This window comes from Nyctibius grandis, chromosome 29, assembly GCF_013368605.1.
Source record: "Nyctibius grandis isolate bNycGra1 chromosome 29, bNycGra1.pri, whole genome shotgun sequence".
NCBI classification, from domain to species: domain Eukaryota; kingdom Metazoa; phylum Chordata; class Aves; order Nyctibiiformes; family Nyctibiidae; genus Nyctibius; species Nyctibius grandis.
This window is the reverse complement of record NC_090686.1, coordinates 5890737-5914870: the sequence shown is the minus strand read 5'-3', so window position 1 is coordinate 5914870 and position 24134 is coordinate 5890737. Positions and strand designations below refer to the sequence as shown.

At 45.2% G+C, this 24134-nt stretch overlaps 1 protein-coding gene across 3 annotated transcripts in view; it reads left to right on the top strand.

Annotated features, from left to right (window-relative positions):
* BICD2 (BICD cargo adaptor 2) overlaps positions 1–24134 on the top strand; it is a 106090-nt gene that overhangs the window by 56287 nt on the left and 25669 nt on the right. For all 3 annotated transcript variants that reach the window (XM_068419804.1, XM_068419803.1, XM_068419802.1), the window contains exon 2: positions 480–692. In XM_068419804.1, the coding sequence (XP_068275905.1) occupies positions 480–692 (213 nt within the window). The remainder of the gene's footprint in view (positions 1–479; positions 693–24134) is intronic.

Genomic DNA, 24134 nt, shown 5'->3' with positions numbered 1-24134 from the left:
TGGATCAGGAATAGTAAGAGTGCTCCCAGCCTAAGAAATGGAACTGGCTGCTAATACTAAACCTATTTTCAGGGGTGCAGTTTTTGCAGAAGTGAGTCTGACCCAACTACAGAGAATATACGCACGCAAAAGCGTCTGGTCATCTTGCAGTCATCTTGTTGAAAACCAAAGTCTTGCTTTAGCAGCAGACTCAAATCAATACATTGTTGTTCCCTCCCACAGGGGTTTATATGAGGTTCTACGTAGGTATCCTGTGCGTCACAAAACATGGTTTGGGTGCTGGGTGTTACTTTCAAGAGCCCTGTGTGGCCACTTGATAGCATTTGGAGGTCTGATCCCAGAAGTAGAGGGTGCAGAAAAAAGTTATTGTTCTGCATCAAAGAAATATGAGGGTAAATAGTTTCAACCATTTAAAATGGAAGTTTCTTATGCAAAATTCTGGCTTTACTAATAAAAGATTTGTTTTCTGACTGTCCTAGGCTTTTGGGCAGGCCCATACCAACCACAAGAAGGTAGCAGCAGATGGAGAGAGCAGAGAGGAGACCCTGATTCAGGAATCGGCTACCAAGGAAGAGTACTACATGAAGAAGGTTATGGAGTTGCAGACAGAACTGAAGCAGCTCAGAAATGTCCTTGCCAACACGCAGTCTGAAAACGAACGCCTTAATTCTGTCGCACAGGAACTGAAAGAGGTGAGTGAAGGTGCACAGTGCGCACCACAGCTTGTGTTGTGGTTGTGTTTTCTTGTGCTGTATAACCAAAATAAGGAAGATTCTTGAGTTGAGCGATATCTGCTTAATACTGGCAGCTGCTAAGGTGGGGGTTCCTCCAAGACTTCAGCAAGGTGTTACATCCAGCCGAAGCTGTAATTCAATTCAACAGCACAGGAAATCCAGCTTTGTGGTTCCATCCATTGAACCAGCCTGTTGTGGCCACAGTAGTTCTGACCCAGTACAAAGTCACTGTGCTGTGTTCAAATACCTGCTAGTTCTGCAGCAGCCACTGTATTGAGTCCAGCTCATGTGACAGACACGTGATGCATGTCTGGGCCACGCTGGTGCTGTGGGTACCGCACATCAGTACTCTGCTGCCTTAAAAAGCTGTGGAATCTGTTCAGTCCAAGCACAGAGGTGCTTTGGATGTACTTTCTGCCTCAACCCCAATACAGATTTTCTTGCTGCAAAATATTTGGGGCATAATTTCACCTTTTATCACTTTTTCCACCCTAACTTCTAAGGATGTGGGAGCATAACAAAACACTGAATAGCACAAAGGGAGTAATGGTAAAGTTGAGAGTCTTTTTGTTTCCTCTCATGAAAGTGATGGCTTTTACTTTTTCATAGGTTGCTTCACTTACTACCTCAAAGTACCTTTGGCCTTTTATTGTTTTAGTATTGAAACTGACTGTTTTTGAGGGGAAATAATTGCTGAGAATTTGACTTTAGAAGTTTAATTAGTTACAAAATCTGTAGCTCAGCAGGAGTCTCTGTGGCACTGATGCAGAAAAGATTCTTTTGAGAGCTCAAACCATTGCTTAAATTTAGACTGACTAGAAGTTACGGAGACTGTAAACCACAGATGAATGTGGTAAACAACCAGCAGTCATGAGCTTGCTTGCACCTTCCTTTGAAGCATTGGGTGGTAGTCTCATCTAGCCCTGAGATAACTGACTGGCCTCCCCTGCCAGGAGGGGAGGTTATCTAAGAGCCCATGTCTTAATCTCAATGTACTGGGCATGACCACAGCTGAAAATCACAAGTGTCTCATTTAATTTCTTTAGGACATAGTAACAAATATGTGGATAATATTTGGTGGTAAAATTCACGAGGAAATGTGGGTTACTTCTGTGGAGATATGGGGGTTTAATAGTACCTCTCTTTGGGGTATGACAGAGAAGGAGATTTGTGAGGCAAACTGTCACAGGTGATCAAACAGGTCAGTCAAGCTCTCCTTTAATTTCATGGGTCCTGGCTGTGGGATAACAGACCTGGAATCAGTCCACGTGCTCTGCTTGGGCAAGGAACCAGTCCCTGCAAGCACACACGCAACTCTTGCCTTTATTTCCTAACCTTTAAGAACAGCTTAAAAGAAAAGTTCCCCACCCCAGAGGCAGCATCATGTCTGTAACGGATTCCAAATGCCGCTCAAAAGGGTGCTGATCAACAGATTTCAATCCAGCTCCCTGTGTCACTGCTGCTGAAGGTGATTTTTCCTTCTAGATCCTACTACGTTTCAGCTACCTTTGCTTGGAGCTCCATGTTGCTTTGTGCAACCCTTGGAAGAGCTGCCAGTTTGCAAGGTTTTAGGGTGGGTTTTTTCTTGTGCGTTGTCCTTCCACCTCACCCACGCACCCTTTTGCACAAACATGCTTGTGTGAGATGGACCCCAGCGAGAACTGACGAGTGCAGGAAGAGGGAAAGTGGGTGATGGCAGCTTTCTTGTGAAGATTTTCATTTTTTAAAAGATATTTTTTTAAGCTATTTTCTGCTGAACGGGGGAAGATGCATTTAGTTACTTGACTAGAAATAAAGGTTGACATAGTTAACTGGATGTGACTGATTTTAGACTTTAAATGGAAACTGAGCTCAGTTAAAGACAAACAAAAATCAAAACCTAATGTGATAAATAGCTGGAACCTCGCAGTTAGGGGTTCCTCTGCCTGTTGCTTTGTGTCATCTCAGTGCACGTGTTCTGCTTTCCTTGCCTTTTTTTAGCCTAGCTGTTCCTTCTGCTGTTGGTAAATTGTAGTGAGGTGAAGAGGTGAGGAGGAGAAAAAGAAATGGCATGAAAGCTTTAGCGTGAAAATGAAAACATCTGGGCCAACTGACCGTGTGTGGTTTGGGATTCTTTTCCTCTGAAAATGCCTATTTGTTTATTGCGTTTTGGTTTTAATTGCCCTGTAATTACTGGTAGGGAACAGTGAGGCAGGGTGTGAGCAGAGATATCTGTCTTCTGGCCCACAAAAATGCCCAGTCAAGATGGCCATCTTGAGGGACTTGGCTTTTCCCTCGTACGATGCATCAGAAAGTGGCAGAAGTTCAAATAGTTGTTATTTCACCATCGTTGTCCAGGAAACAGGAGGAGATGCACAGGCCTCCTGTGATGACTTGTAGATCTGGTAGCAAATTCAATTTGAAAGCATTGTGTGGGAGACATCAAGGAGAACGTGTTGCGGCCCTTGTAAGCGAGCGAGCAAGAGGAGCCGTGTGGTTTTCCCCAGTCCCCGTTGCCGTGCTTTGCTTTAGCCTGCCTCATGGTAAAAGTTTTATGTTGATACTAAGATATCTCTCCAAGGAGACTCTGTGCTGTGAAGAATGCTGCTGTAGTCTGAAGGCGTTGGGGATGAAGGTGGAATATGATCTACTGTTTTATACCGCAGAGACATAGTGGAAATTCCTTCCTTCATTTTTTCTGACTGCTGATGAAAGAAAAACTACTGTGGCTCTTCTCCATCTTGTTGTAGAAAATGTTTGGAGGCAGATCTAGTCTTTATAGTGTGTGTTTTGGAAGTCCTGGATTATTGCTTGTCGAGAGAACTGACGTGCAAGATGTCTGGGGGAACGGGGAACTTTACTTCCATTGCAACTGTTCTGGATTTGATCCAGATAAGAGGAAGGATGTGGAAAATGCTTGATGGTGTGTCCTCTGGCCAGGCAGAGGCCTCCTCCGTCAAAACTGAAAGGAAGTTTAAAAACAAAACAAAGTCAGGAAATGAACTGAGGCTGAATCTCTGCTTTATTTTTAAGGGAGATTTGCTCGTCAGGGCTGGCTGCAGAAGTTTCAATCTGCTGTTGCGTAGCTAGCTGATAGGGTACAGAGTTTTACTGTTGCTTGGGCTTTTTTGAAAAAATCTGTTCAGTCCTTAATAGTGGCACAAGGAAGATGGTCAAGTGCATCTGGCAGCAGCTCCTTTTGAGGTGCCGCCGGCAGGAGCAGTGCTGGAGGGTTGAAACCAGATGTTGACCTGCATCAGTTGGAAGCACCTTCAAGACTGCGCGTTTAAGATGCCATCATTCCTTTCGTGTCTTCTTGGGAGACTTGCACAGAAGCGATGAGTTGTTTTTGGAAGGAGAAGAGTGACATTTGGTGCACCTGGAGCTGCTGTAGCAGACACAAGTGGTTTTGACGCTTTCTGCTGAATTATCTAACTTTGGCCTGTTGAGACAGGCCAACAGGGTGGTTACAGATTGAGTTTTACTGCTGTCATTAGCTAGCTCAGCAGCTCCTGTGTCCTGGGAGAGTCACTGGAAGGAGTAATTGCTCCTGAGTAATTGCTAATTGCCATTCCTTTTTAATCTTCTTTCATCTCTCCTGTGTTTTAGTGGCACCAAAACAGATTTCATAGGGCGATTTGGCTGTGAAGCCAGGAGGCAGCCGTGCCTGCTGTAGAGAAGCTGAAAAATAAATGAGCGATTCTTTCCCAGGAGAGTAAAAGGTGTTCTGATTATGTAAACTAGAGAAGGAAATATATTTTAATATGTGTGTGCTTTTATACTTTAGTTAAGAAAAATAGCTGACATGGCATGGTGCAATATACTATGTAGTAAATAACTTGTGGGTTTTTTAAAACATATTATCAGCAACATATGAGTAATTTCTTTCCTCCAAGGCTGTAGAATGGAAGCTGGTTTTTTGAGGTTTGTTCTGAAGACTCTTTCTTATTCTGCATTATTGACTGATAGGCTTTATCAAGAAAGTATGTGTCAGTCTGAAGGATAATGAACACCATGCAGTTACCTGGCCCTGCTATGCACAGAGTACTCTCTCCTCTTTTTTTCCTCTTGATAATGCTGTGATTTTCAGGTGTGTGTCAAACACAGACACACAATTGTTTATCCTGGGGTTTTTTGTTGTTTCTTTTTAACCCTAGAGAAAAGAAATACCCAGCACATAGACCTCTATAAAGATCCATCAGTTTTATCCCTCCATCCTATTCGCTTGCCTCCCATTGAGGAATTGTTTTTCCAGAGTCTCAAGTGGCTCTAACAACCCTCATGCTCTGGTCACAATCCTGTAGATAATTCCCTTAACTAAGTTTATGACTTATGAGGTTCACCCATCCTCTCTGAGTGAGCCTGAAAAACTAACCCACCAGCCCTGACATCTTTGTTCTTCAGTGAAGGCCTAGACCGTGGTCTCTCGTTGTGGGTACCTGAATGTTTCCCTGAAGGACACACAGAAACTGCCAGCATTGTGATTAGAACAGCTTCAAGTGGAAGCTGATCTTCAGTCTCTGGAAATGGAAGACACACTGCATTAGATCAGGCCACTTTGGCCACGGCTGCCTCATGTTACACAGTAATGGAGTTGCTTGCAGTCATCTCTCTATATCCTTGGATGCAGCAATATTACAGACGCTTATATCAGCTTTCTGGGCCTTGCCGTTAAAATATGTGAACACAGGTGGAAGAGACAGAATCACAGAATCAGTCAGGTTGGAAGAGACCTCAGGGACCATCGAGTCCAACCGTTGCCTTGACACCACCCTGTCAACTAGACCATGGCACTAAGTGCCATGTCCAGTCTTTTCTTAAATCCCTCCAGAGATGGTGACTCCACCACCTCCCTGGGCAGCCCCTTCCGATGGCTAATAACCCTTTCTGAAAAGAAATGCTTCCTAATGTCCAACCTGAACCTCCCCTGACAAAGCTTGAGGCTGTGTCCTCTTGTCCTATTGCTAGTTGCCCGGGAGAAGAGGCCGACTCCCACTTCACTACAACCTCCCTTCAGGTAGTTGTAGAGTGCAATAAGGCCATAAGATGTTGCTGGGAAGCCCAGGACACGGTCTATTCACAGTATTTGACTCTTTTAATTTCTAGCAAGTGTTTATTTTTCAGAGCCAGTGTTTTCACCATGGTAGGCCATTAAGTTGTTTGTTAGACGTGACCGTGTCTGCTCAGGGTGATGATGGCTGACAATTCTTCTATAAATACACAGTAATCTGATTGCTGAACTTCTCCGGGTTTCCTTGACATCGTCAGTGAAGGAACAGTGTTCCTAAAGTTATGATTACACTTCTCTTTCCTGCTTTATTTTTATTTATAGCTAAGATGCTGCATAGTCCTTTGTGTTCCTTCTGTGTCTCCCTCTTGAATGCACTGGTAACCTATACAGGAAAATGCACAACAGATCTCCCGTGCAGCCAAGGAAGGAGAGCCTCCGTGTTCTGCGTTCCCTAAAAGCTGTATGAGGAGCCGTGCTTACAGAAGGCACGGGCTTTGTTATGGCAGAGAATAAGTGGAAACATTTATTGTGCGCTAAATTACAGACTGGGCACTACTGCTAAGTGGCCAAAAGTGTGTTCCAGTAGTTTATTACAAGTATTCTAGATTTTAAGGGAAATACATTCGTAATGCAACGAATTCATATGAAATTCTCGATGTTATTGCCTTAATATTTCTGGATATATTGCAAAGGTCAAAGAAACTTGAAGTGATGTTAATCATATAGCAAAAATATGCTTGTAGAACACTTCTGGACATATTTGCATGGTGTAGAGTAAACCACCTTCCCCATTCTGAATAGTGTCTAATCTGTAATGCTGCGTATGTAGGTGAACAGCTTAGAGAAGGGAAAGTGCTGAGAGAGTTATTGTCTTTCATGATAAGAATCTTGGAAAAGAAAGGAAGAAAAAATTATGTGATCTCCAGAGGAGTCCTTTCCAAGCAGAAAGGACAGTAGCAGAGGAGGATTTGCAGCTTTTGGAAGCAGAAGTATGAAGAACAGACAGAGAGATCAGAGATGTGAATGGCATTATAATGGTGTCAAATGTAGAAAGCAGGGAAAAGGCACATTTTTCATGGAGAATATGGTTTGGAGGAATGGGAAGGAAGATGACTTTAGTGGTAATATTTGGATTAATTGGAGTGAAGGAGGCTGAAAAGCTCTGAAAGTTGATGGTAGAATTGGTTGCTGTGGAGCAATAGAGCTTGGAGTTTTGGCAGTGCAAGAGTTTTGCTTGCACTGAAGGAAGGTGTAAATAAAGGCTTTTCTAGAAACCTTGTCTCTAGGAGGTACAGAGAGTTGGAGACCTTGTGGAGGCAGAATGAGTTGAGAGAGAAATTCGTCATGGCCACCAAAGAAACAGAAGCAAGGCTGTTGGTCTAGAGAAAGAAGCGAGAAGAAAACAGAGGTTTGGGGTGGGATATGACAAAGCAAGGAGCGAGCTCCTTTTGTTCAAGGAGCTAAAACCAAAAAAGTCATCTCTTCATCGCAGAATATGGTGAGCTTTGCTAGAAAGCCTCTGCAGCAGGACTTTGTGGGTGGCTTTATGCTTCAGCCTTGCGTACCAAATGAAGCTGCGTGAGTGCCGGTATAACTGCCAGTGCAATCCAGAGGTAGCCGGAGTGGGAGAGGTGGATGCAGAGGCAGGTGGACCAACTACACAGTCCAGATGCTGAAAAAAAAATACAAGAAAGCAGAATTGTGTAAGAGAGCTGAGCGCTTTGCATAAACATTTATAAAAGCAGTGTACCCAGGTGGCTAAGAAGACCACCAGCATCCTGGCTCGTATCAGCACTGCTGTGGCCAGCAGGAGTAGGGCAGGGATTGTCCCCCTGTACTCGGCCTTGGCTACTCCTAGAATCCTGTGTGCAGTTTTGGGCCCCTCACCACAAGAAAGACCTTGAGGTGCTGGAGCGAGTCTGGAGAAGGGCAATGAAGCTGGTGAAGGGTCTGGAGCACAAGTGTGATGAGGAGCGGCTGAGGGAGCTGGGGGTGTTTAGCCTGGAGAAAAGGAGGCTGAAGGGAGACCTTCTCGCTCTCTACAACTGCCTGAAAGGAGGGTGTAGCGAGGGGGGGGTCGGTCTCTTCTCCCAGGTAACAAGTGACAGGACGAGAGGAAACGGCCTCAAGTTGTGCCAGGGGCGGTTTAGACTGGAGATCAGGAACAATTTCTTCACGGAAAGGGCTGTCAAGCACTGGAACAGGCTGCCCAGGGCAATGGTGGAGTCCCCATCCCTGGAGGGATTTAAAAGCCGTGTAGATGTGGTGCTGAGGGCCATGGGTTAGTGGTGGGCTTGGCAGTGCTGGGTTGATGGTTGGATTTGATGATCTTAAAGGTCCTTTCCCACCAGAACGATTCTGTGATTCTATGAAAACCGGATTGCAGGCTGGTGAGTTGTGGGGAAAATGATTTTTTATTTTTTTGTTTTAAAAAAAAAAAAGAAAAAGTAGAAAGCACAGAGTTTCCCCTGCTCTGCCTGGTGAGTTGCAAAGTGTGACCTTCTGAGGGTTGCTTTGCTGGGTGGTGGTGTGATTGTCTCATCACTTACTGACGTTCCCGTACAGGAAAGGCTGCAGGAGGTAGGTGCATTTGCACATTGGCTTTTTCACCCTGAAAGCTCATAGAAATCGATGTGTTTGTCAGCACTGGATTTGGGAGTAAGGCAGCAGTGACACGGCTCTCAGTGTAATGCTCTGGGGGTAAAGATGGTTCTTCTCATTTCTCCTTGTTCAAGGATGCTGTGGACCATCTTAACTTCTAGTGGAAGAGCCTCTGAGCACCAAGGCTTTTGCAGAGCTGATTGCCTGTGGATTTTTAGGTCCCTTCTGGGCCCTGATGTAATGCTCAAGTAATACCCCACAGCAGTGTATAGAAGATACTTCTTGATTCATTGCTGGTTTTTGGAACTGTGCACACAGAAGCACATTTAAATAATGCTGATATACACTGAAGGAGTTACACTGTGAGCAGTGTGCCTGGAAATCAGCTGCTAAATGTGCTCCCCATGTAAAAGTGGCCGTTTGCAGACTGGCAAAGCTCGTTTCTAAAAGCAAAGCAGTGATGAGCCTGTGTCCTGAAGGGACTGAGCCCATCAAATTCAGTGTGCAGGACTGGATTTCTTGTCCTCTGATGTGTTGAAAGAGTTAGAAGGGTCACGGTGTCAATAGTATTGTTTTATTTTTTAAAAAAAACCTGTCTTGTGTGCAGTGCAGGGAGCTCAGAGTCTGTGATAACAGTACGGTAGCGGTGCTGCTGCGTGCTGGCTCAGCACATTGCACATGGCAGCTGTTGTCTTCCCACCTTTTTATTTCATTGAAGTAGATTTTTATACTGACAGCTTCCTTTTTTTTTTTTTTTTTTTAAAGAATGATGAGAGCTGAGTATTTTTACAGAAAGGAGATGCTGCATAGTGTTTGTATCCATTTGAAACATAATAAAAATCTCTTCAAAGAAGGTGAATTGTCATGGAAATTCAGATGATGTGCTTTGCGCATATTCAAGGAGGCATCTGCTCACGATTTCCCTGTTGTTGTTGTGCACTGATATATTCAGAGGAAAGATGTTAACAACAGTGTTTCTCTTGCTGTAAGGGCTGCTGCCTAGAGACTCAGTGTCTAAAAATGAATTAATACTGAAAATCCCGGCCTTGAAAGCCACCATTTGTACTCTGTATATTTTCGGATTGTAAAGAAATATTAAAATAAATTCTTGTTCTTCTGATGTTATAAAATTATAAATACGATTCTCAAAGTTTCAAGTAGCAGTTAAGATTCTACGATATGCTATTGTTTGGGAATTAACTTGATAGCACGCTTGCCAGGGGGATCTTTTAATTGTTCCGTTACAATTAAATTGCTGGGGTGAGTCTTTTCCTTTAGTCATGACCTTCATTCCGACCTTTCTGCTGCCCAGGGTTTCTGACCAGCATGAGCAGTGGAGGCAGAAAGTCTCTTGTATGCAGCTGTAATCATTTACCAGATGTAAAATCAATATGCGCAATTGGAAGAGTAGCTGGAAACGCTCTAATCAGTGGAACAGTGGCTTGAAGTTACTTTGCAAACTGTGTAATTAAAGAGGTTTGTTCTTTTTTTTTTTTTTTTTTTTCCCCCCCTATGCTGAGTGAAAACTTTTCCTGTCGGGTGATTTTAAGATGTAGAAGCAGGAGATTGCTTTGTTTCGCCTCTGTTTGGCACTGCTTCCCTTAAAGCAGGTGGCCCATGGCACTCTATCCAAGCAAGATTTGTTTGGGTCAGATTTCTTTTTTTTTTTTTTTTTTGAAGCATGTACTGCAGCGTTCCTCAAAGCAGCACTGTAATATGCTTGGGAAAAAAAAAAATCCCTTTGTTTCACCTCGTAGCTCTGCGCTGATAAACTGACTCCGAGCTGCGCCCTGAGATTTATTTTCCAGTCACATACGGTGTGTTTTAAGAATGTGGCTTGTGACAAAACATGGCTTGGGTGGAAGCACAAAGAGCCAGCGAGGGGATGTGCCTGTAGTATCAGAAATAACATTGCTGTGCTATTGCTGCTCTTGCAACTGTGTTAAAATCCATTCTTTTTTTTTTTTACCCTATGTTTTGGTTTCCAAGTCTAGTTTCGGTGTACTTTACTGATATTCCTCTTTATCCTTTTTTTAGGTGAAATAAGTTTGCTGTGGTAATGTATCAAGTCTCCCTCCCCAGCTCCCCATAAATGCCCACTGGATCATCTGCAGATGAAGGAGGGGTTCAGATTTTTTTAAGTGCCATTGATTAGTATTCTCTCTCTTTGTTTCATTAGTGAGTGTAGCTAATTCATTAACCCCTGCTACTGTTCAGCATTTGATGGCCCAAAGGAAGGTGTCTGCTGCTCTAAAAGTTGAGCAGATGAAAGAAACCCAGGGTACTTGGCATTTCCCTGAACCTAAGCTGCTTGTCCTCTCTGTGTCAGACTGGTCTGAGCTGTTCCCAGCGTAGCCAGGGCTGAAGGGGAAATACTGAACAGAATCAGTATGATTCTGATCATGATGTGCTGATCGACAGCTGGCTAAACATGAACCAGCAGTGTGCCCAGGTGGCCAAGAAGGCCAATGGCATCCTGGCCTCTATTAGGACTAGTGTAGCCAGCCGGTCTAGGGAAGCGATTGTCCCTCTGTACTCGGTACTGGTGAGGCCGCACCTTGAATCCTGTGTCCAGTTCTGGGCCCCGCACTTCAAGAAAGATGTTGAGGTGTTGGAGCGAGTCCAGAGGAGGGCGACCAAGCTGGTGAAGGGTCTGGAGGGTCTGACCTACGAGGAGCGGCTGAGGGAGCTGGGGTTGTTTAGCCTGGAGAAGAGGCTCAGAGGTGACCTTAGTGCAGTCTACAACTACCTGAAGGGAGGTTGTAGCAGAGTGGGAGTTGGCCTCTTCTCCCGGGCAACTAGCGATAGGACAAGAGGACACAGCCTCAAGCTTCACCAGGGGAGGTTCAGGTTGGACATAAGGAAGCATTTCTTTTCAGCAAGGGTCATTAGCCATTGGAAGGGGCTGCCCAGGGAGGTGGTGGAGTCACCATCTCTGGAGGGGTTTAAGAAAAGCCTGGACATGGCACTTAGTGCCCTGGTCTAGTTGACAGGGTGGTGTCAGGGCAATGGTTGGACTCGATGATCCCTGAGGTCTCTTCCAGCCTGGTTGATTCTGTGATTCTGTGAATAACCAGGTATTGAGAAATCGCGTGCAATGAAATCCAAGTCGCTTCTGCATGGGTAGTTTAGGTCTGGGAGCTGGCGCGGTATCCTTGTTTTTTCTTATCTGGGTTATCCTGACCCTCCACTGCTGCAGAGATTAAGAAGACGACTGCTTTCAACCTGATAAATAACTGGTTTGGGTCTGGTTTTTGAGAATAGCTAAGGAAGTTCATGGTGTTACAGTTGTGTGGCCAATGTGAAAACAGGCAGCAGCTCTCGCAGCGATATTTGTTGGGACGGCTTATGGCCAACTAGCAATACAGATGGTCGTGCCAGCACAGGCACTGACAAGTGCTTCCAAGAATGGGATGCCACCACTTCCACTGTCATGGTATTTTGCCCTAAAATGCAGAATCTAGAATGGAAACTTGCCCTTTTTGTGTCTTAATGATGGTGGTGTATGTTCTGGTGGTTATTCTGACAGAGCTGTTTGATCTTCATGATGTCTCAGCCATTCGAGTTCAGAGGAACTTAAACAAAAGCTCTTGTGGGAGGAAAAACGAGTGTGGGGTCAATGAACATGGCTTTTTTCATGACAGAGGGACTCTCTTGTTTTGCTGCTGCCAGTTTTGCCTACATGTAGATTTTTATACAGTATGATTTTAGTGTGATTTATCAAAACAGTTCTTAGGAAAATAATCCTTTTTATATAGAAAGAGGGCAGTGTGTTACTCATATATGGCCAATGATTGATTTTTTTTTTTTCTTTGCTTGATGGAAATGTAGGTCAGTGGCCTTATAACAGGCACAGAGCGTGCACTTTGAGTGTGAGTGGTTGTGAACAACAGTGTCTGGCTAATTAGTGGTGTACAACGTCTGTACCATATTCTGCGTGCAGAACTTTGCTGCTCCATCCAAAGCATGTCCTGCAAGGAAGCGGCTGCTGTGGCATAAATACATTCAGAACGACTGACCCAGTGGTGTTTTTGGCTTTTCAAAGCCTCTTGCAGCTGTAAGGTAACAGTTGAGAGACAAAGGAAACCTCTGGAAACAGCATTTAGTCATTGCTTGACAGAGGTCCAGTTGCTGTGTCCCCACATCTGTTTGTTTCTGTAGAATACGAGGCAGATGTAACACACTGTCTGAAGTACAACCGTGAAAAGGGAAGGAGATTTCATCATTTAGTCATAATATACATGAAGTAATTGTATTAAGTCATCAGAAAGTTATTGAAGTCTGTGCTGCTAAGTGGTAAACAAGGCTTCTGAAAGAAAATCCAGGCTGCTTGGGTCCTGCTTCTGTTGTAACCTACAGTCTGTTGGAAAACAGAAATGCAGGCGGTGGTACGGCAGCAGCTGGGGTTAGGCCCATACTCATCTCCCTCTACTCCGTTCTTGCTTTCCACCCCTGTTCACTTGATCCTTTTCTCTCACCAGAGGTTCTGCCTCTAGTTTAGTGCAAGTTATACATGGCACCTTCATTAAAAAAATGTGCACTGGAGACATTTGCAATTCGTGTAGTCTGTGTGCAGGTTGGTGTGTTGTGTGTGAAGCGTTACTAGAAAATGTTACTGGTAGATTAGCAAACAACAGCTTTGAATTGGGAATGCTGAGTGATCTTGGCTTGGCAGCGTGAATGGTGCCAGAGCCTGCCTACGCTGGTGTTAGGAGCGGTTCCTGCAGCCAAGCAGACGAAGACCTTGGCTGAAGTTGGCTGTTTGTGTGAGTGAAGACTGGTAGGACCATGCCATTAGCAGATCCTGCTCAGGAAGAAAAGGAGTTTAGATGGTTTTTATCCAGAATCACAGTATAGAGCTCACTGCATCCATCGGTTGCGTGGTTTCCTACAGTTGATGAGTACTCAAGTGTTTCTGCCCACCCCAGGCAGCAGAGGGAAGGCTTCTGCTTCCCACCGCATGGGTGGACCTGGTGGACGTTGCTGTGAGTTGGACCGGGGATGGGCGTCACTCCAGGACTTGTACCGTGTACCTCTGGTCCTTTGGAGCTACCAGGCATCTGCTTCACCTCTGCTGTACTCCAGAAGGACTACTGGAAAGGGAGAGGCTCCCGTATGATATTGTTTAATATTACAGCATTTTCCTTTATTCCATGGCATTTTCTGTAAAGAAGTTCCCTTTTCCATAATCTAAATGTAAGCAAAATCTTTCATCTCAGTCAAAATCTCCGCTACTTATAAAGTGGTTTCATAGGTATCATTATTTTAGATAGATAACTCCTTTGGGATTTAGTTAATTAAAATTATTTGAAGTAGTGATGGAGCTCTAAGCCAGTGGTTGTGAGATGATTGTATCTCAGTAGGATTGGGTAGTGTAAACTAAGCACTTTGCACATCCAGGAGGTGTGGCACCTCGTGAAAATAGGCCACTAATGCTGGGAGTATAAATTTAGCCAAAGCTTTCATCTCATGCTTTGCATATAAATTAGTTATGGCCAAATTAAGTCAGCAGGAGACCTCTAATCTTTGATAGCTGTACTAACTTTGACATTTTGTCAATATTATTTTAATTGTATATTCTTTTAAGTCTGACAGATTGGTGATACCTAGTGCTGAAGTCCCATAAGCTTGCTCCTGGCCAGCTGCTGCGGTGTGCTGGTGTTAAATCTGCCTGGGAAGGACTGTTACCACTGGGTTAATGGAAACTTTAAAATAGCCCTTTAATAGTAGAGTAAGAACTATGAGTAAGAAAATAAATGAGCCTCCAACAGACCTTGTACAGAGGAGGGCAGGCTTTAATTAACAAGAGAAACTTGTGCTTAAGATTATTGAAAATATGTGGTTTGTGGGCATTTCTGATGAGGCAAACTTTGCACAGGGACGTAACAGCAGAGTAAAACTGCAGCTTCGGACTGCAGGCATGAAGCACAGAGCGTAGCATAGAGTAGTTCTTCTCTAATATCACTGAAGTGGGGGTTTTTGGTCAATAGTTATCACTGATTAACAGAAGGATGTTAAAATAAAAAATAAAAAAACAAAAACAAAAGTAATAACAACAAAAATTTGACCAAGGAGAAAAGCATTTCTGGACAGGGAAATCGGTCTGGTTTGAGTTTGCTACCAAATGATCGCAGTGGCTTGCGTGTGTTCCCCTCTCCTAAGACCCCTGGTGCATTAGAGGAGTCCAGATGATACGCTTCAGTTGGGAAATGAAACCCCGAGAGCTTTCAAGGATCTGAAATCACTTTCAGCAAATTACAGTTTCAAAGTTTGCCTTGTTCCCTAACTCCTCAGAGCCACGGTGGCTTCTCCGGGCAGAGCAGTATCTCACTTGTAGGTTTTGTTGCTGTTTGCTGTTAAGGAGTGCAGAAATAGGGGATGACTGATTTTTGTTTATTAGCTTTTAACAAGCAGTCTTAATCTGAAATATAAAAAACCTATGTTTGATGTCACAATATACTTTTTTTTTATTATTTTTAAATTAAATGTGACTTCGAGCTACTAATTGAAATACATCCTCGGTACTACTTTATTCCCCTGAGTGGGGGCTGTAGACAAAGCCACAGAAGAGGCAGCAAAGGCTCTTTGTGCTGCTTTTGTAAGTGCAGCTGGTTTAGTGTTCATGTCGTTTTCCTGGAAGCGTGCTGCATCTTTGCAGTCCCTTGCTGGTCTGCATCCGTGGGGAGACCTGCTGCAGTTGGAGCCTGAGTTCAGATGTTCCTGAGGTCTCTCCGAGCTCAGCTGTCCCCGTGCCCTCGCAACCCTGCGGGAACGACGGGCAAGCCCTTGAATGCGGAGGGCTGTTGTCTTAGTTACTGAGCTCTTTTCTTCCTTCTCCTTTCAGCTTGAGGGAAGTTTGTTGAACCAACTTCAAGCTTGTTTCATTAGCATCTGAAAATACAAACACAGCCCACAGCAAACCCTTCCAAACCCACTGGCGGAGGCAGCAGGCGTGCAGCGCTCGCTGCTGGTGAGCATCGCCCATGTCTGCGGGCGGCTGCTCGGGGACACTTTGGGTGGCGGGGACCCTTCTTAGAGCTGGGCTTGGCTCCACCAGCCCTTCTGGAGGTGAAAGATGGCAGCTACCTAAAAGTTTATGGGCAGGCCTTGGAAGGGTTAAATGTTTTCGTTGTGGCAGTGAAGGACATGGAAGGCTGCCAAGCATTTAGATTTGAGATTTGAAAAGCAGCTGGAGTGTAACTGCTCTCAGCGAGCAGTTCGGTGCAGGACTGGGAGGCTGTAATAATGACGTTACACAGCGCCATTCATAACGCTGTCACTAAGTCTGGGTCAGCGTTTTCCATCCTGACTCCCACGCTCGGCTGGAGCCGAGGTGCAGAGCCCAGGCTCACCCGCTGTCCCCGCGCTGCGGGAGGACAAGCACAGGGCTCCGAAGAAGAAGCGTGGCTGGGAACACACGGTCCCCACTTCTGCTCCTGGAGCTCAGAAATGGCTCCGTTTTATAGGTGATGAGATCACTGTTTGGAAACAAGACCATTAACAGTAACTGAATTGTGTTCAGTGTTGGGCCCCTCGCTACAAGAAAGACCTTGAGGTGCTGGAGCGAGTCCAGAGAAGGGCAATGAAGGTGGTGAAGGGTCTGGAGCACAAGTGTGATGAGGAGCGGCTGAGGGACCTGGGGGTGTTTAGTCTGGAGAAAAGGAGGCTGAGGGGAGACCTTCTCGCCCTCTACAACTGCCTGAAAGGAGGGTGTAGCGAGGTGGGCATCAGTCTCTTCTCCCAGGTAGCAAGTGACAGGAAGTGACTTGAGGAAACGGCCTCAAGTTGTGCCAGGGGCGGTTTAGATTGGAGATCAGGAAAAATTTCTTCACAGAAAGGGCTGTCAAGCACTGGAACAGGCTGCTGAGGGCAGTGGTGGAGTCCCCATCCCTGGAGGGATTTAAAAGCCATGTAGATGTGGTGCTGAGGGACATGGGCTAGTGGTGGCCTTGGCAGTGCTGGGTTAATGGTTGGACTTGATGATCTTAAAGGTCCTTTCCAACCAAAACAATTCTATGATTCTGTGACTTATTCCAGTTTTAAAATGGGTTATTTCTGATAGATTTAAGAAGTTGTCTTCTGATCTCAGAGACTTACCAGTGCCCCCAGCTTTTGATCACAAGGCTCATTCCAGTCCTCCCAGCCTCTTCTACACCACTGATCTGTTTCTCTGAAGACATCACACCACTGCCGCTGTGGGCTTGTACCAGTGCCAGGCGCCTTGTGTCTAGTGCCCAGTGGACTACCGGGCAAAGACCACCAATATGGGTGGGCAGCTAAAGCCTGTGGATCGGCAGGAGGTATATTTATCCTCGCCTAGGTTGTAAACTTGCAGTTGGAGAGCATTGCTAGAGCAGGGCTGGATTCTTATACAAGGAACTTAAACAAGAGTACTGTGTCCAGCTCTGGGGCCCCCAACAGAAGAAGGACATGGAGCTGTTGGAGTGAGTCCAGAGGAGGCCACGAAGATGCTCAGAGGGCTGGAGCCCCTCTGCTATGGAGATAGGCTGAGAGAGTTGGGGCTGTTCAGCCTGGAGAAGAGAAGGCTCTGGGGAGACCTTCTAGCACCTTCCAGTGCCTGAAGGGGCTACAGGAAAGTGGGAGAGGGGCTTTTTACGAGGGCATGGAGTGATAGGATGAGGGGGAATGGTTTTAAACTGAAAGAGGGGAGATTGAGATGAGATATGAGGAAGAAATTCTTTGCTGTGAGGGTGGTGAGACACTGGCCCAGGTTGCCCAGAGAAGCTGTGGCTGCCCCCTCCCTGGCAGTGTTCCAGGCCAGGTTGGATGGGGCTTGGAGCAACCTGGTCTGGTGGAAGGTGTCCTGCCCGTGGCAGGGGGTTGGAACTAGATGGTCTTTAAGGTCCCTTCCAACCCAAACCAGTCTGGGATTCTATGAAGAGCAAGTGGGGTATTGCTCATTCTGGCGGTATGTGCGCAGGTGTTAACCCTCCCCGTGACAAAGAAGGGGTTTGGAGGATGGGCTTTGGATTTGGCTCTGGATTGGATCAAATGTTTGAACAGCTACTTAGCAAACACCACATTAAGTAATAGGACGTACCTATTGTAGCAAGACTTAATGCTGATTAAGTAGGTACAAGAGATTTAAACGGCTCCAGGGTACGCTGTGGTAACTGAGTCTCAGCTCAGGTCTCTTTGATATTGTGCGGAAAAGAAATCCATGACAGTGCATTTCTTTGTTCTCCAGTGTTGCAATAAACCCGTCCTTAATGTCACAGCTTCACAGAGCTTTTTATTTAATGGTCTGCAAAAAGAAAATCAATAAATCTTGAGCTGAGTACATTAGTAGGGTGGTGCCCCAGCACTAATCACAGGCATGTGTATCCCTCGTAAGATGCTTTGTCATGGGGTGGGTGTTTGGATAATGAGAACAGGTGAAAATATTAAAACCCAACCAAAAACCAGACAATTGTGGACATTTGCTACCAAAGTTTTAGTGTAGCTGCATGTCTTCCATTAACACTTCAAAGCTGGTGGGAGCATTGTATATAAGTTACGATAAATACTAGTATGCTGTTTTCCCCACTTTTTGGGGTTTTTTTTGGTGGTGGGGGAGGGTGTTGTTGTTTGGGTCGTCCCCCCCCACTGTTCCCAGAGTAAAATAATATTTCAGTGAGGCACATGGGAAAGGGAGACTGACTGGGATGTGAGTCATCTCTCTCTTGGGGTTTTTTGGGCTCAGTAATTTTTTTCTGTATGAAATGCAATTAAAGCTTGACTTTGCTTTTGAAAACACGCAAACAAAACACTATTTCTTCTGCTTCTAAGTGACCACAGCGCTCCGCCTTCCTCTTTCCTTCTCTGTTTGTAGCTACCTCTATCTGCATCACACCAAGGCTCAGAAAGTCAAGCAGCTTTTCAGCAGATAGACCGTGTCACGGCATGACTTGCACCAAAAGAGTGGAGAAGAGTCCAAACTACAATTTAGCATAATATCTGCGTTATTTTTCTCCAGTGGGCTTGTGCGAACAAGACAACAAAAACACTTGCTATAAATTCTGGAAAAATACAGCCTGACTGATGCAGACAGTCTTTTGCAATATTTCTTTTCAATGTGTTTCTGTTGTAAAACACCGCTGAGAGCAGGCAAATTTTTCTGTCACTTAGAAGAACTATTTTCTTAGTAATTTCGCATGCAGTGTTTGGAGAAGAGGACACAGGGGCTGGATTGCAATTAGAAAAAAATAAGATTTGTATCCAAAAGATGGTCCATTTCTGTTCTGTAGGGCCAGAGAAGGATGTCTGTGGCTGATAAACTGAATCAAAGTATAAAAGCTGTGATAGTGGCATTTGAGTAACTTGGTGACTGTCTTTTTTATATATATATATAAATATATATATATTTAAAACAGCTATAGGTATAGCTGTGCCTGGTTGCCCGTCTCCACCAGACTTTATTTCCATTTCCCAGCATTCGATATGTGGGATCTGCGTCCATATAGTGATATAGGCTGAATGTTACACAGGGGTTGTATGGGAAATAAAACTGCTGCTTTTCCCAACGTGAAGTTGCCTGAGCCGTGGTACCTACAGGTGTTTTATTTATAAACCTTTCCTCGTACAAAGGAGCATCTTGTGCTGCACCGATACCTGTGGTAGTGTAGGTGCAGGTGTGGCTGGAGGCAGTTTCTCCTGGGAATGAGGAAGCAGAGCCAGGCCACCGCGGCGTTTCTCCTTTGCATAAATAAAAAATGGTTCTGTACTATTCTGTAGTTCTTCTACTGTAAGAACAGAGTGGGTAAAACTTCAAAAATGAGAAGCTTACATAGCTTCAGCATCTGGGGAGGATGAGAGAGAGAAGGGCATCGTCAGGAGGTGCTGCTGGCCACGTGTGGCTGCTGGCCTGCTCCTCCACCCCCAGAGCGTTTGCCCATTGCCAGGGACTACAAGCAGCCTTGTGACACAGGGGATCGTTATTGCAGCAGTGAAAGTACAGGTTTCCAAACCTTTTGTTCATATATAGTGAGCAGTTGGATCTAATGGAACTTCTTCCCTTTTTTTTCTGCCAAATATTAGTGTTTTGGTCTATATCTATAATACAAAAATAATTATTTAAGAGCCCGTAACTTGAGAAGTAGGAGAAGATTATTTTTGGTTTCTTATGCAATCTTAATTTGACTGTGTTCTAGGAGTATTTTATATCCCAGCCCTTAATTACCCGATTATGTGATACTTTGCCACAGCACTCCAGTCCTCACATGTGCAAAGGAAACATCAGCAATTAACATCAGCTGGGCAGCTGTGACTTTCACACACAACTTGCAACTGCTGGTCTTTGTAGCCTAAATAATGTCACTTGTCAGTTGTCTTAATGTCTAGTAGTTGACTGGAATTTCTCTCTTTGCGCATAGAAAAGCTTTATGGTCCATATTTTGAGTTCTTCATTTCACCAGAGGACTGCCAGCTGTGAGTATGAAGAGGAGGCTCAGAGGTGACCTTATTGCAGTCTACAACTACCTGAAGGGAGGTTGTAGTGAAGTGGGAGTCGGCCTCTTCTCCCGGGCAACTAGTGATAGGACGAAAGGACACAGCCTCAAGCTTCGCCAGGGGAGGTTCAGGTTGGACATTAGGAAGCATTTCTTCTCAGCAAGGGTCATTAGCCATTGGAAGGGGCTGCCCAGGGAGGTGGTGGAGTCACCATCTCTGGAGGTGTTGAAGAAAAGCCTGGACATGGCACTTAGTGCCATGATCTAGTTGCCATGGTGGTGTCAGGGCAATGGTTGGACTTGATGATCCCAGAGGTCTCTTCCAACCTGATTGATTCTGTGATTCTGTATGAAGGCAGTGTTTGGAAAAACATTGGCTGAAGAAGCGCCTCCTTCAAAAAAGCGCTGAAGGTGGCACTAAGTTACATGTCTGAGGATTAACCTTCCCGATTTTCTTGCTGATATTTAATAAAATGTCTAAGAGATGATGGTTTATGGATTATTTGCTGGGCTTGGTGGTGTTCGGTTAATGGTTGGACTTGGTGATCTTAAGGGTATTTTCCAACCTAAATGATTCTATGATTTTCTTCTCCTCACAGAAACAGACTCTGTATGAGTTGCTGCCCTTTCCAAGTGCCTGTGTTTCTTCCAAAGAGTCTGCATCCTTTTTTGTGAATCTTTCCCCTGAAGAACACAAGAGGGAATGATCATGCCTAGAAATATGTATTGCATGAAGCATTAAATGTAATCCTAGAATTAGTAATAAATTTGAGCAAACTAAGTTTTGACTCATGATGATAATGACATGTAAAATTAGGAGTGAGCATGTTCACTGCAGTGGGGAACTCAAACTGACCTGTGACCTCATGAGCTGGTAGAGTTCGAGGTGACAGAAGCCGTGCTGGTAACACAGCTTCCCTTGAAGATGAGCCTCTGGCTGGTGACCTGGAGGCTGAACTCTGGTCAGGCTCTGCAATGCCCAGAACAAAGGAGGAAATTGGCTACCTGAATTTTTTTTCTCAATTATTTTAGTTCTTGGGGCCAAATTAATATGTAACTTTATATGCTGGGGTGTACTAGAAAAGTAGGTGCTAAGGAGCAGGCTTTTGGCAGTGGTGATGGATAGTAGCTGTGTTTGGATACGCAGGCAAGGGTGGATTCAGACTGGTCCTGAGGAAATCCTGGCTATTTCTAGCCCCGGTGCTGCTTGGAGGGGCCCCTCGCAAAGCTGAGAGGATGAAAATGCTGAAGACGAGCTCTCTAGCAGCAGGAGCAGAGTGGTTTATGGCTTTTAGATGAGGTGAAATCACTTTCAGATCCCAGTTTTTTCCTGGGCAGGATGGATGAGAGGCTTCTGTGTAGCGGCAGTATTCTCTAGGTTGAGGAGCTGAGGGGTTTTGTCAGGTAGATGAACACTGAACGGGATTTTATGGCCAGCAATTCTCCACCCAGTGGTAATGGTGGTTTATAAGTGCTATATGGTTTGCTTTGGGTGGAGGTGTGACTTCTCATGTAGCTGTGAGCCTGGCCAGGCATGCCTTTGTGGTCCAGCTCCCCCTTCTCCCCTGTGCTCAGGGCAGAGGAGGAGGGAAGAAGCCACTAAAGCCACTGAAGCAACAAGAGTCACAGAAAGGTTCAAACTCATCCGTAGGTCGGCTCACGTTTTCTGTGCACTTGAACTGTAAAACACCACCTGTGAGAACACGTGCAATGTATGTGTGTCTGTCTTCAAATACATGAATGCCACTTTCTTTATGGGTCGTAGGAAAATCTAATCAAGGAAGGATGCAGTAGCTTCTCTTCCCTGCAGAAAAAAATCCCACCACTTGGTCAATGATATGAGATAACGTGGCACCCAGTTTAACCTGGCAGCTTGCAAGCATGGACGTTCATTTGACAAGAAAATGCTAAGAGCAAACTGAATATACAGCTTGCTAAACAGCCAATAAATCCAGGTAATGTCTTCCTTCCCCGCTCAGGAAACAAGGGAGCTATTTTTAAATCTGGCCTTCCTGTACACATTGAAATGGAACGATTTTTCTTGTGCTAGACAGAGCATGACAATACTTTCACATTAAATAATGAGCTCTTACTGTTGGTGTGAATTAAACGGCCAGGACTGGACAGAAACCATTCTTTCTCCAAAAAAGACAGTCTCCAGTGATTTCTCCAGGCATTGACCTCTGCAAAGATTAGATCATCCAGGGAGGAAGAGGAGCAAAGCAAACTGACTGGTGGGGAGAGAAGCTGGCCAGTAGCCTTCTGGGAGGTCTTCCATTGCATTTCACTTATTCAGGAATGGGGAGAATCACAGACAAGATCTCTTCATTTTTATGAAACTCGTTTGATGCAAGAGCCTTTTGCAATCCTAACTGTTAAAGAGTTTTGATTGTCTGACTGGAGGCTCTTTCTGCCAAAGTTCTGGGGCCGGTGCTGTTCAATATCTTTATAGATGATCTAGACGTAGGGATTGAGTGCACCCTCAGCAAATTTGCAGATGACACCAAGCTGGGTGGGAGTGTCGATCTGCTGGAGGGTAGGAAGGCCCTACAGAGGGATCTGGACAGGTTGGATAGATGGGCCGAGACCAACAGCATGAGGTTCAACAAGAACAAGTGCCGGGTCTGACACTTCGGCCACAACAACCCCCTGCAGTGCTACAGGCTGGGGGAAGAGTGGTTAGAAAGCAGCCCGGCGGAAAGAGACCTGGGGGTGCTGATCGACAGCCGGCTAAACATGAGCCAGCAGTGTGCCCAGGTGGCCAAGAAGGCCAATGGCATCCTGGCCTCTATTAGGAATAGTGTAGCCAGCCGGTCTGGGGAAGTGATCGTCCCTCTGTACTCGGCACTGGTGAGGCCGCACCTTGAATCCTGTGTCCAGTTGTGGGCCCCGCACTTCAAGAAAGATGTTGAGGTGTTGGAGCGAGTCCAGAGGAGGGCGACCAAGCTGGTGAAGGGTCTGGAGGGTCTGTCCTACGAGGAACGGCTGAGGGAGCTGGGGTTGTTTAGCCTGGAGAAGAGGAGGCTCAGAGGTGACCTTAGTGCAGTCTACAACTACCTGAAGGGAGGTTGTAGTGAAGTGGGAGTCGGCCTCTTCTCCCGGGTAACTAGTGATAGGACAAGAGGACACAGCCTCAAGCTTCTCCAGGGGAGATTCAGGTTGGACATTAGGAATAATTTCTTTTCAGAAAGGGTTATTGGGCATTGGAAGGGGCTGCCCAGGGAGGTGGTGGAGTCACCATCTCTGGATGTGTTGAAGAAAAGCCTGGACATGGCCCTTAGTGCCATGGTCTAGTTGACATGGTGGTGTCAGGGCAATGGTTGGACTCGATGATCCCAGAGGTCTCTTCCAACTTGATTGATTCTGTGATTCTGTGTCTTGATTGCAGTTGTTAAGGAGAAGTTAAGATGTGAATTCCCATCAGCCTGTAGCCTTCAGCTACCTGCCGTGCATCTTTCCCTGTGGCCCTGGGTTTGTGCAGATAGAGCCAGCGCTTGCTCAGGCGTGGAACATGGGCTGTAGCAACTTTTCTTTTGCATTGTTGTACTTGTAGTGTCTGGTTTCAGCAATTCATGTTCATTTTAGCTTCTCTGTGTGCTGGGATGTAGCGCTCTGCTTTTCATTGCTAAAAATAAACAGACAAGTTTATATAGTCTAATCTCTACCTGACATGTGAGGGAGCTATAATTTAAATTTATTGGGCTTAATGGTTGCAGGTGGTTCTGTGTTTGTGTTCAGAACGTGCCAGATTCAAGTCTTGGCGTATGCTCCTGCCGCAAACGTTTCCTTTATCCCTGAGCTTTCTGGAGGTGCCTGTTGATACCTGTTGTGTTCCCGCTGTGTGTTCCTGCTGCACACTCACAAGAGGACTGTGACAATGTCCCTATTTTAGTCACTGCGGACATTCTTGTTCCTAACCAGAAGTGGAGAACACTAAGGGAATCTGAGTTTGTATACCAGAGGGTGAAGCTTTCTTGGCTGGGCTGCTGGATAGATGAAAACAGAGATAACATACCTTAACCTACCCAGCTGAATGGATAGGCTGTCTCTGCCGTGAGCTCGCTTTTGTCTTGAGCCTATTTAGAACCGTTTGGAAAACCATCCTGTCACTTCACAGCTACGGCTGCTGAAATACCTGGATACTATTTTTATAGGCAACTATACTGCCTGTTTGCCTATGTCTGAAGATGGTTCTGCTAATGTTTTAGAACATATTTTTCACTTTGTTTTAATTAAGTATTTAAAGATGTGGCTTGAAGGAAAACAACATTGGAAAAAATGGAGCTAAGTAGAGTGAGCCATTCATCTAGCTGGATATGTGCTAGCTCAATTTATTTCAGTGTCTGTGTATTTTTATGGAAG